Consider the following 21595-nt stretch of genomic DNA (forward strand, 5'->3'; position numbering starts at 1 on the left):
TCCTGATCGTTATGTGTTAGGAAGTACTTAGTACTACCTATGAAATTTATCAATTAAAAAAAAGGATTCTTAGTCTAAGTAAGTCTATGGATTTTAGTAAATATTTTACAGGAATTCTGCAGAAGGGATAAATATGTTAATGCATCATCATGGAGGATGTAAGAGAAATTCAAATTATGGAAAATTTACTAAAAATTATTTAATTTCTTCAACAAATAAATGGCATTTCAAAAAATTGGGAATGGAAATTGTAAATTAAAAGAGACTTAAGAGTTATAACAACCAAATGACACAAGTCAACTCTAAAAGACAATTAGGGAAAACAATAAATCATGGTAATCAGGAATTATTATTATACTTTTTAAGTTTGATAAAGAGATAATTGTTATTTTTTAAGGAGTCATTAATTATTAAAGATAAACACTGACATTAATGAATAAAAGAATAGGATGCATTCTTTAAAATACTGTGAAATTGTTGCGGTGATTAGATTAAAATATTGGCAAAATGTTGATAATTTTTGAAGTTGGAGGAAGATTGAATAGGTTAGTTATACTACCATCTATGTACCTATTACTGGCACCAGACTGCAATTTGGATCTCTCATTTGGTTCGACTTGTCTGTCTTTCAGAATCTCCACGAAAGTTTTACGTTAATAATTTATTATAAAGAATGTTTATATTTGGGGCACCTGAGTGGCTTAGGCTGTGAAGCATCTTCCTTGGCTCAGGTCATCATCCCAGTCCTGGGATTGAGTCCCATGTCGGGCTTCTTGCTGTGCAGGTTTGTTTCCCTGTCTGCCCCCTGTTCCCACTCATTCCGTCAGTCTCTCTCTCTCTCAAATATATAAATAAAATATTTTAAAAACTTTAAAAAAAAAAAGAATGCCTATGTTTGATTTTATCTGTCTAGTTATTAACTGTTAGTATTTTATTTATTCTGAAATAACTTTATGGAAATCTTGTTACATATTTTTCCTATTGTAAATATATAAAGATAGTATCATATTAGGCAATGGATTTAATTACTGAAATTTAGCTATTGGTCATGGTAACTTGAATGTTTAGGTATTTTGAAAGCAGAAAGAATTAGACTGGTGTACTGAAAGTGAAATAAGATATTATAGAATTAGTCAGAAGTTTCAGTAACAATGTAAAGGAAATGTATGTATTTGTATCAACTTACAAAGAAGATTGTATAGTAGTTTGGGCCTATTGTTACTTTACTGATGCACTTTACAAAGGTTAGAACAGGACAAATCCATAGACATTTCCCAAGGATTAGTAAATGGCAAGTGCTGGAAGCAATATTACACTGAGAAAATATACACCTCTAATTGGAAAGTTTAACTGTTGTAAAGTTGCAGCACTTATACAGTAACCAACTTGGGGCTCAAAGGCAATGGTATCTAGACATTTATTCCAATCTTGCACATTAGTAACAGGGCAATCCTGCAGACAGGTGACAAGGTCTCCCACAGAAAGGCCTCTGGGTCCAATGGCAGGTGAGTCCTTGGGAAGAGGAAACAACCAAATCAGAGAATGTGTGAAGACACGTATGATTAATTAAGCAAACTGATCAGTTATGATTCATCTAAGCAAACTATAGACACTGAGCTAATTAAGTAGGATATTTAAATAATGAGAAAATATTCAGTTTAAATGCTTAAATCTTAGAAATTCTAAGATTTTGAATTTTTGGTGACTGGAAAAAAATCCATTTTGCTGGCTGATAACAAAGTTTCTCCCAAGCTAATTTGCTTGTGTGTGTGTGTGTATGTGTGTGTGTGAAGTTAGTCACCATTTTTCCATGTGTCCTTCACTTTTCTATTCCCTAAACAGGTAAAAGTGTAAGACAATTCCTTATATAAATACAGAACCAAATACGCAGACAAAACTGTTAGCAACATAAATCATGTAAGCCAGTTGCTACTCACAACAATTTCATGTTCTCAATGTCTGAATAAAAGTCTTTAACTCTTCTACTCAATGTTCTGATTTGCAAGCCTAGGTTTCTTTTTCAAATTTTTTATTTCTTAGGAGTAAATATATTTCCATAAAGTAGGACATAAAGGTAAATGACATATTTTACTTACAAACAGCAGGTAAAGGATCTTGATACTGTCTCATAACTCAGAACAAAATCAATTTTCATGGGAGGGTGCCTGGGTGGCCCAACTAGTTAGGCGTCCAGGGTCATGATCTCAGGGTTGTAGGACTGAGCCCCTCATGAGGCTCCACACAGTGCAGAATCTGCTTGAGATTCTCTCTCTCCTTCTCCCACTGCCCCTTCCCACCCCTGATCTCTCTCTCTCTAAAATAAATAATCTTCAAAACTACCCCCCAATTTTCATGGTATTTTTAAAAAGTCAATGTGCTTTAAATAATTTATCCAATTTAAAATTTTTCAGGAAAAAAAATGTAGCTACAGAAATAGTAATTACTTGGAAATTATAGAAATAGTGATTTCTTTTAAAAAAAAAAAACGTATTTTTCCTATTAGGAAAATCTGAATAAATTCTCCAGCCATAATATGCTAATATTAGTCCACAAAGTTGGTGAAACAATGCCCCCCCAAATTTATTATTTACCTCGGCAACCTCAGTGATAAGTACACCAACTCCAGTGTAGTAAAATGGCAAGAGAATTACAGGGAGAATTACAAGAGCTAAAACACCCAACAGAGCAAGGATGAAATTATGCCAGATACCTGAAAAGAGAGAAAAAGGAATAAGCACAACCAAGGACAGGGATGAGGTAGGTATTTGGACTTCATAATATGTGGGAATTCTGATAATTTGGTAAAATGATAAGTAACAAGACAGAGATGTCTAGTTATTAGTTACATCAGACAGATAATCAGCAGGAGGATTTTTAAATTTTAGATATTAAAGGAGGGAAAAAAGATGGCAGAGGAGTAGGGGACCCTATTTCAACCAGTCCCCTGAATTGAGCTGGATATCTACCAAACCATTCTGAACACCCACAAAATCAGCCTGAGATGTAAGAAGATAGATCTGGATCTCTACAAACAGAATATCTCCAACAGTCTTGAGGTATGAAGGGTGGAGCCGCAATTCAGCACACAGGTATCAGACGATAAACAGAAGGGGGAGGAAGCCACCATAAACTGGTGCTGGGAAGGTGATATAACACCAGAGTGTGAAAGCCTCCCGCACTGGGGACCAGGCACATACTCACAGACTGGTAGCAGCGGGACTTTAGGGCAGCCCCCCAGACTGAAACCTGGAGCTTTGGGGGTATGTGTGCAAACTGGAGGAGGCTGGTGGCTTTAGAACCACAAAGGGCAGAGACATGTCCAGCCCTGGGAGCGAGACCTGGGAGTGCTGCTGAGGGGTGCACAACTGGGGAGGCTGTGGTTTTTAGCAGTGCAGACAGAAATGGAGACTGTGTGGCCTGGAGAGCTCAGTGAAGAGCAGACTGCGATTTCCCTGCTCTGAGACAGAGGTTTGGGTGCAGTCACTTCTGCTCTGACTCTCAGAAGAGATGCAGAAAGCCAACAGGGAAAGCTGCCAGAGAACAAAAACCCCCCAAAACCAGTTTTCACTCAGCCCATCTCCCCCAATAGAGGGCAGGGCAACTCTGCCCAAACAGGGTTGCCTGAGTAACAGCGCAGCAGGCCCCTCTGCCATAAGACAGGCTGGGAGAACAAGAGGCCAGCACCCCAGGTCCCTATAAAACAGGCGCATCTTGCTTGGGTTGTCATCAATAATTTGGACTCTGTACATTCCCTCAACCACACCTCAACAGAAAGACTACGAGGAGGAACCCCCAAAATAGGAAAGTCTCAGAGACTGTGGCCTCTGCCACAGACCTATGTATATGAATATAAGCAAGATGTCAGAAATAGACTCCAGAGTAACAAATACCAACCACTATCTAGGTTTGAGAAAAATATTAATGACAATATAGAATCTCAAGGGCAGAAATGAGATCTAATCAGGCAGAATTAAATATGCTATGAATGTGATGCAGTCTAAACTAGATACTCTGACTGTCAGGATAAACCAGGAGTAAGAATGAATTACTGAGCTAGAAGATAAGATGATAGAAAAGAAGGAAACTGAAGAGGACTACAAGAAACAGATTAAAGCCCAAGAAATCAGACAGAGAGATTAATGACGCCATAAAATGTTCCAATCTCAGAATTATTGAGATCCCTGGGGGTAGAGAGAGAAAGAGGGCTAGAAGATATATTTGAGTAAATCATAGCTGAGAACTTCCTTAATCTGGAGAATGAAACAAACTTTCCTGTCCTAGAGGCAGAGAGGAGCCCTCCCAAGATCAAGGAAAATAGGCCAATGCCCCGGTATGTAATACTAAAACTTGCAAATCTTAGAACCGAGGAAACCATCTTAAGGGCAGTTAGAGGGAAGAGATTCCTTATGCACAAGAAGAGGAACATCAGAATAATGTGAGACCTGGCAAGCCAGAATGGCTTTGCAAGACATATTCAGGGTACTAAACATGAAGAACATGCAGCCAAGAATACTTTATCTCCCAAGGCTGTCATGTAGAATGGATGGAGAGATGTAGAGCTTCCAGGACTGGCAGAAAGCAAAAGAATATGTGACCACTAAACCGGCCCTGCAAGAAATATTAAGGGGGCTTCCATAAAAGGAGAAAGACCCCAAGAATGATATACAACAGAAATTTACAGGGACAATCTATAAAAACAACGTCTTCACAGGTAACATGATGACAATTAATTCATATCTTTCAATAATCACTCTCATGTGAATGGCCTAAATGCTCCCATAAAACGGCATAGGGTTGCAGATTGGATAAGAAGACAGGACCCATCCATATGCTGCCTACAAGAGACTCATTTTGAACCTAAAGATACATCCAGACTGAAAACGAAGGGATGAGATCCATCTTCCATGCCAGCGGACCTCAAAAGAAGGCTGGGGTAGCAATTCTCATATCAGACAAATTAGATTTTAAACTAAAGTCTGTAATAAGAGACACAGAAGGACACTATATCATTCTTAAAGAGTCTATCCAACAAGAAGATCTAACAATTGTAAATATCTATGCCCCCAACATGGGAGCAGCCATCTACATAAGCCAACAGTTAACCAAAATAAAGAGTCATATTGATAACAATACGTTAATTGTAGGAGACCTCAATACTCCACTCTCAGCAATGGACAGATCATCTAAGCAGAAGATCAACAAAGAAACAAGAGCTTTGAATGACACACTGTACCAGATGGACCTCATTGATATATACAGAACATTCCACCCTAAAACAACAGAATACTCATTCTTCTCGAGCGCACATGAAACTTTCTCCAGAATAGACCATATACTGGGTCACACATCTGGTCTCAACCAATGCCAAAAGATTGAGATTATTCCCTGCATATTCTCAGACCACAATGCTCTAAAACTGGAACTCAATCACAAGAAAGAATTTGGCAGAAATTCAAACACTTGGAAGTTAAGACCACTCTGCTCAAAAATGTTTGGGTCAACCAGGAAATCAAAGAACTTAACAATTCATGGAAACCAATGAGAATGAAAACCCATTGGTCCAAAACCTATGGGATACTACAAAGGTAGTCATAAGGGGGAAATACATAGCCATCCAAGCCTCACTCAAAAAAATAGACTGTTGAATCTCAGATCTGTACCTCTGAAATGAATAATGCAATATACGTTAAGGAAAAAAGAAGAAGAAGAAGAAGGTAGCGGGAGGGGAAGAATGAAGCGGGGGAAATCGGAGGGGTAGATGAACCATGAGAGACGATGGACTCTGAAAAACAAACTGAGGGTTCTAGAGGGGAGGGGGGTGGGAGGATGGGTTAGCCTGGTGGTGGGTATTGAGGAGGGCACATTCTGCATGGAACACTGGGTGTTATGCACAAAGAATGAATCATGGAACACTTCATCTAAAACTAATGATGTAGCTTTCTGCGCTTGAGCTCGTGGGGTGGCAGCAGGCGCGCCCTCGACATGCAGAACGACGCCAGCGAGTTCGTGGACCTGTACGTGCGGCGGAAATGGTGAACGACCTCCGTCCCCAGTCCTGCACCCTTGACCCCCCCCCACTCCCGCCCGCTCACTGCGCCCCCCCCTTCAGCTCCGCCAGCAACCGCATCATCGGCGCCAAGGACCACGCGTCCATCCAGATGAACGTGGCCGAGGTTGATAAGGTGACGGGCAGGTTCAATGGCCAGTTCAAAACCTACGCTATCTGTGGGGCCATTCTCAGGATGGGTGAGTCCGATGACTCCATCCTCCGACTGGCCAAGGCCGATGGCATAGTTTCCAAGAACTTCTGACTGGAGATCACGGATGTGGGATGTTTGTCATAAATAAATAGTAAACCCCCCCAAAAAAATAAATAAATAAATAAAATAAAATAAAAAAATAAACCTAACGATGTAATGTATGGGGATTAACATAAGAATAAAATAATAGAAAGAAAGAAAGAAAGAAAGAAAGAAAGAAAGAAAGAAAGAAAGAAAGAAAGATCCCAAATTCATCAACTAATTTTACACCTTAAAGAACTAGAGAAAAAGCAACAAACGATGCCTAAGCCGTGATTTCGAAGAGAAATAATTAAGATTAGAGCAGAGATCAATGAATTAAAACCAGAAATACAGTAGATCAGATCAATGAAACTAGAAGCTGGTTCTTGGAAAAAATTAATAAGATCAATAACCACTGGCCAGACTTATCCAAAAGAAAAGAAAAAGGACCCAAATAAATAAAATTATGAATGAAAGGGAAGAGATCACGACTAACACCAAGGAAATAGAAACAATTATTAGAAATTATTATCAACAACTATATGCCAATAAACTGAGCAATCTGGATGAAATGGAGGCCTTCCTGGAAACCTATAAGCTGCCAAGACTGAAACAGGAAGATATTGACAACCTGAATAGGCCAATAACCAGTAACGAGATTGAAAAAGTGATCAAAAACCTCCCCAAAAAACAAGACTCCAGGGCCTGATGGATTCCCTGGGGAATTCTACCAAACATTCAAAGAAGAAATAATACCTATTCTCCTGAAGCTGTTTCGAAAAATTGAAACAGAAGGAAAACTTCCGAACTCATTCTATGAGGCCAGCATTACATTAATCCTCAAACCAGGCAAAGACCCCAGCAAAAAGGAGAATTTCAGACCGATATCCCTGATTAATATGGGTTCCAAAATCCTCAACAAAATCCTAGCTAATAGGATCCAACAATACATTAAAAGGATCATCCACCACAACCAAGTAGGATTTATCCCTGGAGTGCAGGGTGGTTCAACATTCACAAATCAATCAGTGTGACAGAACACATTAATAAGAGGAGGGAGAAGAACCATACAGTCCTCTCAATTGATGCAGAAAAAGCATTTGACAAAATACAACATCCTTTCCTGATTAAAACTCTCCAGAGTATAGGGATAGAGGGAACATTCCTCAAGCTCATAAAATCCACATATGAAAAGCCCACAGCAAATATCATCCTCAATGGGGAAAAGCTGAGAGCCTTTCCCTTAAGATCAGGAACACGTCAAGGATGTCCACTCATACCACTGTTGTTCAACATAGTACTAGAAGTCCTAGCAACAGCAATCAGACAACAAAAAGAAATAAAAGTATTCAAATTGGCAAAGAAGAAGGCAAACTCTCCTTTTTGCAGATGACATGATACTTTATGTGGAAAACCCAAATGACTCCACCCCCAAATTACTAGAACTCATCCAGCAATTCAGTCATGTGGCAGGATACAAAATCAATGCACAGAAATCAGTTGCTTTCTTATACACTAACAATGCAACTGTAGAAAGAGAAATTAAAGAAATGATTCCATTTACAATAGCACCAAAAACCATAAGATACCTCAGAATAAACGTAACCAAAGAGGTAAAGGATCTATCCTCTAGGAACTACAAAACACTCATGAAAGAAATTGAAGGAGACATAAAAAGATGGAAAAATATTTTATGCTCATGGATCAGAAGAATAAACCTTGTTAAAATGTCTATGCTACCCAGAGCAATCTATACCTTCAATGCCATCCCGATCAAAATTCCCATGACATTTTTCAAAGTGCTGGAACAAACAATCCTAAAATTTGTATGGAATCAGAAAAGAACCTGAATCGCCAAGGAAATGTTGAAAAAGAGAAACAAAGCTGGGGGCATCACGTTGCCCGATTTCAAGCTATATTACAAAGCAGTGATCACCAAGACAGCATGGGACTGGCACAAAAACAGACATATAGACCAATGGAACAGAATAGAGAGCCCAGATATGGGCCCTCAACTCTATGGTCAAATAATCTTTGACAAAGCAGGAAAAAACATGCAATGGAAAAAAGACAGTCTCTTCAATAAGTGGTGTTGGGAAAATTGGACAGCCACATGCAGAAGAATGAAACTCGACCATTCTCTAACACCATTCACAAAGATAAACTCAAAGTGAATGAAAGACCTCAATGTGAGACAGGAATGCATCAAAATCCTAGAGGAGAACATAGGCAGTAACCTCTTTGACATAGCCCACAGCAACTTCTTTCAAGATTCATCTCCAAAAGCTAGTGAAACAAAAGGAAAAATGAACTTTTCAGACTTCATCAAGATAAAAAGCTTCTGCACAGCAAAGGAAACAGTCAACAAAACAAAGAGGCAACCCACAGCATGGGAGAAGATATTTGCAAATGACACTACAGATAAAGGGCTGGTATCCAAAATCTATAAAGAAGTTCTCAAACTCAACACCCAAAAAACAAATAATCAAGTCAAAAAGTGGGCAGAAGAGATGAACAGACACTTCTCTGAAAAAGACATACAAATGGCTAACAGACACATGAAAAAATGTTCATCACCATTAGCCATCAGGGAAATCCAAATCAAAACCACACTGAGATACCACCTTACACCAGTTAGAATGGCAAAAATGGACAGGGAAAGAAACAACAAATGCTGGAGAGGTTGTGCAGAAAGGGAAACCCTCTTACACTGTTGGTGGGAATGCAAGTTGGGACAGCCACCTTGGAAAACAGTGTGGAGGTTCCTCAAAAATTTAAAAATAGAGCTACCCTATGACCCAGCAATTGCACTCCTGGGTATTTACCCCAACACACAGATGTAGTGAAAAGAAGGGCCATATGCACCCCAATGTTCATAGCAGCAATGTCCGCAATAGCCAAACTGTGGAAAGAGCTGAGATGCCCTTCAACAGATGAATGGGTAAAGAAGTTGTGGTCCATATATACAATGGAATATTACTCAGCCATCAAAGGGATGAACACCCAACTTTCACATCAACATGGATGAGACTGGAGGAGATTATGCTAAGTGAAAGAAGTCAAGCAGAGAAAGTCAATTATCATCTGGTTTCACTTATTTGTGGAACATAAGGAATAGCATGGAGACATTAGGAGAAGGAAGGGGAAAATGGGTGGGGGGGACTGGAGGGAGAGATGAACCATGAGAGACTATGGACCTGAGAAACAAACAGGGTTTTAGAGGGGAGGTTGACATCACCAACCTTTTTTTGGACACAGGCCCAGGGGGCCAATCTTCCAGGTGGTGCAGACACAGCACTGACTTCCCCACCTATGTGCCTCAGGAATAAAACAACGATCTCATTGGAATCTAACTGAAGCGGTATGGTGGACGTGGTTTGTGTCAGATGCACCCAGATTTGGGACAACTGAAGACATTTGCACCTTCGCCTCCTCCCTGCTGAAAGCCAAACATTTGCCTTTTTTCCTTCCTAATTTTATTTTATTTTACTTTTTAAAACATAATTTATTAATGAGGGAGAGAGAGTGGGGGGAGGAGCAGATTCTATACTGAGCAAGGAGCCTGATCTCCCGACACTGAAATCTTGATCTGAGCTGAAACCAAGAGTCAGACACAACAGAGACAACCAGACACCCCTTTACTTCCTAATTTTAAGTACAAAAAATTTGGGTATGGGGTGGCTCAGTCTGCCTTTGGCTCAGGTCATGATCCCAGGGTCCTGGAATCAAGCCCCATTTAGGGCTTCCTGCTCAGGAGGAAGCCTGCTTCTCCTTCTCCTTGTGCCTCTCCCCTGGCTCAGGCTCTCTCTCTCTCTTGCTCTCTCTCAAATAATTAACCTTTAAAAAAAATTGGGTATCACTTGGAGTTATAAGTTTTTTTCAATCATCAAATATTATCTGTAAAACTCATAAGAAAGAAAATATTGCTGTGTTTTTTGTTGTTTCTCCTCCTTTGGTATTCTTCAAAATTCTTTGTTAGCATTTTCTGTTTGAATAAGTTCCTTTAGCCTTACTCTAAGAGTAAGACTGTTGGTAATAAGTTCTTTCAGTTCTCTTTCACCAAAGAATAATTTAGCCACAATATACAATTTGCAATTCATGCCACTTGTTTCTTCTATTATTTCATATTATAACCCACTGTCATTTGAGTTGATGATCCCTTATGATAATGTGTTGTATCTCTCCAGCTTTTACCAAGATTTAACCTTTATCTTTAGTTTTCAAAAGTTTAATTACACTATGCTTGATGTTGATTTCTCTGATCTATGGTATTTGTAATTCACTCAGCTCCTTGGATCTTTGTGGTCTTTGTCAAACTTGGGGAATTTTCAGCCATGCTTTCTTCAAATGATCTTTCAACCCATCTTTCTTTTTCATATTCTGATGATTTTAAAAAGTTGTCTTTTTGTTATTTCTGTCATGTCCCTAAGAGTTTTTTCACTTTTTTTCAGGATATTTTGTTTTTCTGAGTGAATTGTTTTTTTGGTTTGTTTGTTTTTTTTAAGATTTTATTTATTTGTTTGACAGAGAGACACAGCGAGAGAGGGAACACAAGCAGGGGGAATGGGAGAGGGAGAAGCAGGCTGCCCACTGAGCAGGAAACCCGATGTAGGGCCAATCCCAGGACCCTGGGATCATGACCTGAGCCGAAGGCAGACACTTAACGCCTGAGCCACCCAGGCACCCCATGAATTGTATTTTTTTCTTTGTTTCCAAGTTTACTAATGCTATCTTCAATCATTGTCCTCTACTAAGCTAAGTCCTTCATACACCTATATTTTTTGGTTATTATATTTTTTGGTTTTATAACATCCATTTGTTTTTTTACATCTTCTCTTTGTTGAGATTTTGCTTTCACTTGTTTCATAAGAATTTGCAATTGCTATTAAAATATTTTAATGATGGCTTCTTTAAAAATCTTGCCAAGTAATTTCCATCTCCGTGCTGGTATCAGTTGATTATCCCTTTTCATGCTAGGTGTTATTTTCTTTGATCTTGACATGGTGATTTTTAATTATATTCTGGATATTTTGATAATTATGTTAGGAGTCTTTGTGTCTTGTTTAATTTTTTTTTTCATTTTAGCAGACAATGTCCATGTTTATGTTTAACACATAGGTGTTGGGCTGTCTTGTCAGCTACAGTTCCAACGTCAGTTTGATATTCAGAGTCTTTGTTGTAATTGATTTATGTAATGTATCTCAGGCTCCATTGGTCCCTAACACTGCTGTCTGAGGATATGCCTCAATGAAAGAGGTTGGTTCCTCCTAGATGCTCCAGTGTCTTTGACCAAGAAGGCAGCAGAAACAAAGATGTTCATCTACCTCTTTAAGATGCATTTATTTTGCCAACTCTGCTCCAATCCCTCATATCTGTCAGTTGAAAAAAGGAGGACTCACATTTCTGGGAACAAGGACAAATAGGAGAATCATGAGCTCACCTGGTTTATGGAACACTGAAATAACAGCCTTTTCACTGCAACTAAAAATGACCAAAAGAATGACAGAGTAGACTTTTTTTAATCATAAAGAAGAGGCCATATTGAAAAGAGTAGGAGAATGGATATGTGGTCATGAACCAAACCCTCAGTGAGACTAATCACAATAGGAGGAACACCAAAAGCACAGAGGAGAGACTCTATATCTGGCACCACAGGCATGGAGGACCTGCAGTGGGAAGATGAGTCCCCATAATATTTTACTTTGAAAAAGAGTGTAGCTTAATTTCATGAGTTTTTACAATCACTAGGGCTTAACTCTGGGTATTTTAAAAATTAGTGGTGCTAGATCCTAAAGTTCTAGAGAGTGATAGGAAACTGAATTCCACCCTTAAAAAGACATCATTACAAATAACCCACCAAGATATAGCATAGAAGCAGAATTTGAAATGTGCCTGAGGTAGACGTTAAGATTTATTTCCTAATCTTACACTGTGTGCTGGAGGGCGCAGGGATTTTAAGTGACTTCTTCAAGAATGAAAGCAGCTGGCAGCTATAATTTCTCTGTATCACCCCTGACCTAAATAGCAGGACACTTGCTAGAATCACTGTGAACCCGCCAAACTAGCTTGCTAACATCACATGTCCTATCAACTGTGTTCTCCTGAACATCCACACATTCAACCTGCCCTACTCCCAAGGCATACCCCAAAGTGGCTCCTTCTGTGACACACCCTTCAAGCAACTCCAACAGTCAGTCATGCCCTAAATACAGGAAATATAGTCATACATACCAGTTCAACTGTAGCACCTTAGTCAAATATTACAGCTGGCAGTGCAGAGAAAGTGCCCTTCTGTTCCGTGCAATTGCAGCCCCAACAGACAGATTAAGAGCAGACATGTAATCTGTCAGCCCCACCCACCAATAAGAAACTCAAAAGGAAACACAGGGAGAGAATCCTGCATGTCAGTGCAACTCTAGCCTGGCAAATTGGCTGAAGGCAAGGATCTAGTCTTACTGCTTAGAGCACCTTTTTTTAAATTCAAGTTTTATTTAAATTCAAGTTAGTTAACATATACAGTAAAATTGGTTTCAGGTGTAGAATTTAGTGAATCATCACTTACATATAACACCCAGTGTTAATCATAACAAGTGCCCTCCTTTTGTGGTGCATACAAATTTAAGGATTGTTTGTTCTAGCTCTATGAGAAATGCTGGTCAATCTCAATTTTGATAGAGATCAAATTAAAGCTGTACGTTACTTTGGGTAGTATAGGCATTTTAACAATACTTGTTCTTCCAATCCATGAGCATGTTTATAGCAGCATTATCAACAATAACAAAACTAGAGAGAGAGCTCAAATGTCCATTGACTAATGAATGGATACAAAAGATGTAGTATGTATCTATAATGTAATATTACTCAGCCATCACCATCAAAAATGAACTCTTGCCATTTGCAATGACATGGATGGAGCTAGAGGGTATTATGCTAAGTGAAATAATTTAGTCAGAGAGAGACAAATACCACATGATTTCACTCCTATGGCATTTATGAAAGAAAACAGGGGAACAAATGGGAACAGGGGTAGGGGGAGGGAAGGAGAGAGAGAAACCATAAGAGACTCTTAACAAGTGTAGGTTGATGGAGGGAGGTGGGTAGCAGACAGGCTAGGTGGGTGATGAGTATTAAAGAGGGCACTTGTGATGAGCACTGGGTGTTGTATGTAAGTCATTAATCACTGACTTTATTACTGAAGTCAATACTTCACTATATGTTCACTAAGTGAAAACAAAACAAAAAACACACATCCTGCTTCTGCCTTGGCCTTTTAGACGTCTCATTCTGGGGAAAGCAAGCCATTAGGCTAAAGGAAATTGAAAAAACTTAAGGAAAGAACTGGACATCTTGATTATAATTTCATGAAAGACTAGCTAAGCTCCTCTGAAACTCTTGAACTACAGAAACTATAAGAAGCAAAATGTTTATTTTTGTTTTAAGACAGTAACTTTGGGGTAATTTGTAATACAAAAACAGAATTAACACACAGCTTGGTATAGATTATCTAAAAATATGTAAGAGTAGCTATGGAACAGACATTGGAAAGATGATGGAAAAGACTTGATGAGTGACAGTGAAAGCTTAAAGGAACTTAAAAAGGTTTTTAGAGACCTAATGATCTTTAAGGAGATTATGAAATCTTAAAGAAGAGTGAGGAAATGTTATTTTTTTATTTAAATTCAAATTAGTTAACATATAGTATATTATTAGTTTCAGGTGTAGAATTTAGTGATTCATCACTTGCATATAACACCCAGTGCTCATTACATTAAGTGCCTGCTTAATGGCATCACCCAGTTACCCCATCCATCCACCCACCTTCCTTCCAGCAATGCTGTTTGTTTCCTACAGTTAAGTCTCTTATTGGGATGCCTGGGTAGCTCAGTTAAGCATCTGCCTTCGGCTGAGGTCATGATCCCAGGGTCCTGAGATCGAGCCCTGAGTCAGGCTCCCTGCTCAGCGGGGAGTCTGTTTCTCCCTCTTCCTCTCCCCCTGGCTTGTTCTTTCTAATAAATAAAATCTTTTTTAAAAAAAGAGAGTCTCGGGGCGCCTGGGTGGCTCAGTCATTAAGTGTCTGCCTTCGGCTCAGGTCATGATCCCAGGGTCTTGGGATCCAGCCCCGCATCAGGCTCTCTGCTCCGCGGGAGGCCTGCTTCTCCCTCTCCCACTCCCTCCTGCTTGTGTTTCCTCTCTCGCTGTGTCTCTCTCTGTCAAATAAATAAAATCTTAAAAAAAAAAAAAAGGTCTCTTATGTTTTGCCTCCTTCTCTATTTTCATCTTAATTTTTTTTCCTTCCCTTCTCCAATGTTCATCTGTTTCTTAAATTCCACATATGGGTGAAATCATATGGTATTGGACAAATTTGTCTGACTTATTTCACCTAGCATACATAAACTACTTCCATCCACATTGTTGCAAATGGCGAGATGTCATTCTTCTTGATGGCTGAGTAAAATTCCACTGTCCATGTATATTATAATATACACACACCACATCTTCTTTGCCCATTCATCTGTTGATGGACATTCGGGCTATTTCCATATTGTGGCTATTGTGGACATTGCTACATAAACATTGGGGTGCATATGCCCCTTCAAACCAGTATTTTTGTATCCTTTGGATAAATACCTGGTAGTACAATTGCTGGTTTGAGAGGTAGCTTTATTTTTAACTTTTGAGGAACCTCTATACTGTTTTCTGGTGTGGCCACACCACTTTGCATTCGCACCAAAAGTGTAAGAGGACTCCTCTTTTTCCACCTCCTCACCAATATCTGTTGTTTCCTGGGTTGTTAATTTGAGCCATTCTGACTGGTGTGAGGTGGTATCTCATTGTGGTTTTGATTTGTATTTCCCTAATGCAGGAAATGGTATTCTTAAAAAAAAAAAAAAAAAAAGGTAAATTTTTTGATATGATGCCTGAAAATTTATCATTACTCCCTGAAATATTGTGAAAAGTACAAAATGTGCTAAATAAATTGAATGATGTAAATAATTTCCATGCTGAATAGTGAAGATGCTACATGAGTCTTTCACTGTTGCTTATACTACAAGTAAAAGGGTAAAGGAGAGACATAACTAAAAGACTGTACACAAAATGGAACCAGAACGTCCTGGCTTTAAAAATTCTCAGGCTTCTGGAGGGAGGAGGCAAGATGGCAGAGGAGTAGAGGACCCCCTTTCAACTAGTCCTGAGACTTTAGTTGGCTATCTATCAAACCATTTTGAACACCTACAAATTCAGCCTGAGATGTAAGAATACGTATCTGGATCTCTACAAGCAGAAAAGCGACTGCTTTTTGCAAGTTAGGATGTGAAGAGTTGTGAATCTGCGGGGAGATACTGGAAGATAAAGAGAAGGGGGAGGGAGCCTCCATAGCTGGCTCCTGGATAATGATATAACACTGGAGTGCAAAATGAGAACCCTGGAAATCTGCTCTACTGAGAGCCATCCCTCTCTGAAAATGAAAAAGCAGAATTCCAGGTAGAGCATTGTGGTCTCAGGTCACATGGGACCACAGAACAAAAGGAGATTCTTGAAATGGTAGAGGGCCTGAGCATTGGAGCCAGGAAGCAGGTTATGGTCAGCGAGCCCAGGAGGGGACTCTCAGCTCAGAACACCATAAACCATAAGCCAGGCGAGTGGACACCCACTCTTTCCTTGAACAGCCTGAAAAAAATCTGGAATCTCCATATGCTGTCTATAAGAGACTCATTTTAGACCTAAAGGCACCTCCAGACTGGAAGTTTTTAGAGGGTGGAGAACATTTTACCATGCTAATGGACCTAAAAAGATAGCTGGGGTAGCAATTCTCCTATCAAACAAATTAGATTTTAAACCAAAGACTGTAGTAAGAAATGTAGAGCGAGACTATATCATACATAAAGGGTCTATCCAACAAGATCTAACAACTATAAATATCTATGCCCCCAACATGGGAGCAGCCAATTATATAACCAATTAATTAACAAAATAAAGAGTCATATTGATAACAATACATTAATTGTAGGAGACCTCAATACTCCACTCTCAGCAATGGACAGCTCATCTAGGAGAAGATCAAAAAAGAAACAAGAACTTTGAATTACACACTGGACCAGATGGACCTCATAGATATTTACAGAACATTCCACCCTAAAACAACAGAATACTCATTCTTCTCAAATGCACATGGAACTTCTCCAGAATAAGCCACATACTGGGTCACAAATCAGGTCTCAACCGATACCAAAAGACTGAGATTATTCCCTGCGTATCTTCAAACCACAATGCTTTGAAACTGGAACTCAATCACAAAAGGAAATTTGGAAGGAATTCAAACATCGGGAAGCTAAAGTGCATCCTGCTAGAGACTGATTGGGTCAGCCAGGAAATTAGAGATGAATTTTAAAAATTCATGGAAATTAATGAGAATGAAAATACAACTGTTCAAACCTTTGAGATACAGCAAAGACAGTCCTAAGAGGGAAGTACATTGCAATACAAGCCTCTCTCAAAAATTAGAAAAATCTCAAATACACAAGCAAACCTTACACCTAAAGGACCTGGAGAAAGAACAAATAAGGCCTAAACCAAGCAAGAGGAGAGAAATAATAAAGATGAGAGCAGAAAAAAAATGAAACAGAAACTAGGAAACAGTAGAAACACCAGTGGAACTAGAAGCTGGTTTTTTGAAAAAATTAGTAAGATCGACAAACCTCTGGCCAGACTTATCCAGATGAAAAGGGAAAGGATCCAAATTAATAAAATCATGAATGAAAGGGGAGAGATCATGACTAACACCAAGGAAACAGAAACAATTATTGGGAATTATTACCAGCAACTATATGCCAACAAATTAAGCAGTCTAGAAGAAATGAATACATTCCTGGAAACTTATAAACTACCAAGACTGAAACAGGAAGAAATAAGACAATCGGAACAGACCAGTAACTGGTAAGGAAATTGACGCGGTAATCAAAAACCTCCCAAAAAACAAGAGTCCAGGGCCTGATGGATTCCCAGAGGAATTCTACCAAACATTTAAAGAAGAAATAATACCTATTCTACTGAAGCTGTTTCAAAAAATAGACATGGAAGAAAACTTTCCAGATCCATTCTATGAACATTACCCTGATCCCCAAACCAGACAAAGACCCCATCATAAAGGAGAATTACAGAACAATATCCCTGATAAACATGCATGCCAAAATACTCAACAAGATCCTAGCCAATAGGATCCAACAGTACACTGAAAGGATTACTCACCATGACCAGGTGGGATTTATTCCTGGTCTACAAGGGTGGTTCAACATTTGCAAATCAATCAGTGCGATACACTACATTATTAATAAAGGAAAAGACAAGAACCATATGATCCTTTCAATTGATGCAGAAAGGCATTTGACAAAATACAGCATCCTTTCCTGATTAAAACTCTTCAGAGTGTAAGGATAGGGGGCACATACCTCAATATTATAAAAGCCATCTATGAAAAGCCCACAGCCACTATCATTCTCAATGGGGGAAAATTGAGAGCTTTTCTCTTAAGGTCAGGAACACAACAGGGATGCCTACTCTCGCCACTATTGTTCAACATAGTATTAGAAGTCCTAGCAACAGCAATCAGACAACAAAAAGAAATAAAATGTATTCAAATTGGCAAAGAAGTCAAACTCTCTCTCTTTGCAGATGACATGATACTTTATGTGGAAAACCCAAAAGACTTCACCCCCAAATTACTAGAACTCATACAGCAATTCAGTTGTGTGGCAGGATATAAAATCAATGCACAGAAATCAGTTGCCTTTCTGGACACTAACAATGTTAACTGAACAGAGAGAAATTAAGGAATTGATTACATTTACAATAGAACCCAAAACCATAAGATACCTCAGAATAAACCTACCCAATGAGGTAAAGAACCTATACTCTAGAAACTACAGAACACTCATGAAAGAAATGGAGGAAGACACAAAGAGATGGAAAAACATCCAGGGTCTTGGATTGTTAAGTATAGAATATGAAATCTGATTATTTTATATTACAAAGTCCTGCATATCAAAATGTGGAAATTTATAACATACTTTTAAACAACAAATGGATCAAAGAAGGAATCACAAGAAAACCAGAAAATACTTAGAAACAAATGAAAATGAAAACACAACATACAGTCTATAGCAAAAGCAGTAAATGGGGGGAAATTTATTTATAGGGCTTACATTACAAAAAAAAAGAAAGTTTTCAAATCAACAACCTGATTTTATAATAAACTAGAAATTTAAAAAAATCCCAAAGCTAGAAAGAATAAAGATTAGAGCAGAAATAAATGAAATATGGGGGGGGGGGGGGGGCAGTGAAAATCACTGAAATGAAGAGTTGGTTTTTCAAAAGATCAATAACACTGAATAACCTTTAGCTATATGGGTTAAAAAGAGGTAAGACTCAAATTCCTAAAATCAGAAATTAAAATGGGGAATACTACAGATTCTGCAAAAAGTATTATGAGAGTCTTATATATATTTGCATGTCAACAACTTGGGAGGAGCTCGATGAAGCAGGTTCATAGAAACACAAAACCTACCAAAAATGAATCACAAAAATAGAAAATCTAAAGAGACCTATAATTAGGGAGGTGATTGATTCAATAATCAAAAATCTTCCAAAGAAAATCCTTGTACTTGAATTTACCAAACATTAAAAGATGAGCTAACACCAATCCTTCTCAAACTTTTCCCCCAAAATGAATAGGAAATGTTTCCTAACCCATTCTGAGAGACCACCATTATCTTGCTACCAAACCCAGACAAAGGCAAAAGAAAACTACAGAACATTCATCCTCATGAACACTGGGGACAAAATCCTCAAGAACATAAAAGCAAAGCAAATTCAGTAGCATATTAAAAGGATTATAAACCAAGAGCAAGGAATTTAGACATGGAATGCAAGGATGGTTCAACAGACAAAAAAAAAAAAAAAAATCAATGAACTGCACATTAACAGAATTAAGGAAAAAAATCTATTACCTGTATGCAGAAAAAGCATGACAAAATTCATGCCCTTACCTGATAAAAACACACAACAAAGTAGGCATATAAGAACACTGACTCAACATAGTAACAGCCATAATTAAAAGCCTACAGCAAACACACTCAATAGTGAAGAATCAAAAATCTTTCTTCTATGATCAGGAACATGGGAAGGATGCCTGCTTTCACCATTCCTGTTGAACACAGTACTGGAAGTTCTAGCCAGAGCAATTAAGGAACAAACAGAAATAAAAGGCATCCAAACTGAAAAGGAAGAAGAAAATTACCTCTGTCTTGTAGATGATGTGATATTTTATATAGAAAACCCTAAAGATTCCAATCACACACAAACATTACAGTAAGTGAATTCATCAAGATAGCAGGATACAAAGTCAACACATAGGAAGCAGCTGCATGTCTATACACAATGAACAATCTGAAAAGGAAATTACAAAAACAATTTTATTTGTAACAGCATCAAAAAAGAACAAGATACTAATTACCCTGATCAAGGAGAGAAGAGACCTGTAAAGTAAAACTATAAAATATTCCTGGAAGAAATTACATAACACATAAAGAAATTAAAACATTTACATTTGTGGATTGGAAGACAATATTTTTAAGTATGAGTCTTAATACTGAAAGTTATCTACAGATTCAAAACCATCCCTATTAAAGTCCCAATAATTTTTGTGGTTGTTGCAGAAATAGAAAAACCCACCTTAAAATTTGTATGGAATCTCAAGGGATCCTAAATCCCTAGAACAATCTTGAAAAAAACAGAACTGGAGCACTCATACTTCCTGACTTCAAACTTACAATACAGCTAGTGTAATAAAAAACAGTGTGGTACTGGCATAGACACATACAGACCAATGCATTAGAGAGCACAGAATAAACCATTACATATAAAGTCAAATGATTTCTGACAAAGGTACCAATGCCATTCAAAGGAGAAAGAACAGGCTTTTCAACATCTGTAATAACTACTACTCAACCAAACACAAACAGCCCAATTGAAAAATGGGTACAGGACCTGAACAGACATTTCTCCAAGATATGACAGTGGAAAATAAACATATGCAAAGATGCTTAGCACAACTAATAATTAGATAAATGCAAATCAAAATGAGATACCACTTCACATCCGGGATGGCTAATATATATTTAAAAACAAAACATAGCAAAAGTTGGGAGAGGATGTGGAGAAACTGGAACACTTGTGCACTGTTGATGTGAATGTAAAATTGTGCGGCTGCTCTGGAAAAGTTATGGAGATTCCTCAAGAAAACCAACCAACCAACCAACAAAAAAAACTGTGGTATGATCCAGCAATTTGGATACTGAACAGTCTCAAAGACCCCACCCATACATCAATGTTTATAGTAGCATTATTCACAATAGCTAAAATGTGGACACAATCCAAGTATCCTGACACATAAACGGATAAGAAAAATGTAGTATACACATTCAAGGGAGCATATACTCAGCCTGTAAACTGTGACATAAACTACAAAATGGATTAACCTTGAGGACATTATGCTAAATGAAATAAAGTAGGCACAAAGGACATATACTGTATATTCTACTTGTATGTGGTATTTAACATAGTCAAAATCATAAGGATAGTATAACGATGGTTGACACCAGGACTATGGATGAGAATGGTGAATTATCGTTTAATGGGTAAAATATCAGTTTTACAAGATGAAAAGAGTTAGATGGGCATGGATAGTGGTAATGGTTGTTTGGCAATGTAACTCTATTTAATACCACTGAACTGTACATTTAAAAATGAGTATGATGAAAAAAAAATGAGTATGATGGCATATTTTATGTTATGTGTATTTAGTACATTTAAAAAAAGAGAAAAAACTTTTTTCATTTTGTTAGGTTAACCAAGACGAAAAGTCATTAAAATCTGTATAAAATACAGTTAAGGTATGAACAATAAATATAAGTATTTCATTCAAAATATGTTTACCTATTTGTGAATACTGACAGCATGAACACTACTTACTCAAAACAGGTGGAATTATACTACCAATTACATTTTGTAAGTAATTATATTTTTAGCTTGATCTTAAGAAAACCAATGGTCATTCATTAATAAAGTACAAAACTGTCCATCATAATGCATAGTTTACAGAATCCTTAAGAGAATTTTATAGTTTGGATGTTTAAAAAAAAAGTCAAGTCAGCTGTCACCAGTCTTTCTACACAAACAATTAACTCTTAACTACAAGTGGAAAAAACAGTGCATAAAATGCAACCCTACCAAAATCATTGTATACCCTCTTAGCAAAA

General features: G+C 38.0%; 1 protein-coding gene across 1 annotated transcript; it reads left to right on the plus strand.

Annotated features, from left to right (window-relative positions):
- The first annotated feature begins 5965 nt into the window (after positions 1-5965).
- LOC118023936 (40S ribosomal protein S21-like) lies at positions 5966-6360 on the plus strand. The gene is made up of 2 exons (XM_035025351.1): positions 5966-6032; positions 6110-6360. Exons 1-2 carry the CDS (start codon positions 5983-5985, stop codon positions 6309-6311), a joined length of 252 nt encoding a protein of 83 aa, XP_034881242.1. The 5' UTR covers positions 5966-5982; the 3' UTR covers positions 6312-6360.
- The last annotated feature ends 15235 nt before the right edge of the window (positions 6361-21595 follow it).

Source organism: Mirounga leonina, unplaced genomic scaffold, assembly GCF_011800145.1.
Source record: "Mirounga leonina isolate KUSES-001 unplaced genomic scaffold, KU_Mleo_1.0 Mir_191, whole genome shotgun sequence".
Classification (NCBI taxonomy): Eukaryota; Metazoa; Chordata; class Mammalia; order Carnivora; family Phocidae; genus Mirounga; species Mirounga leonina.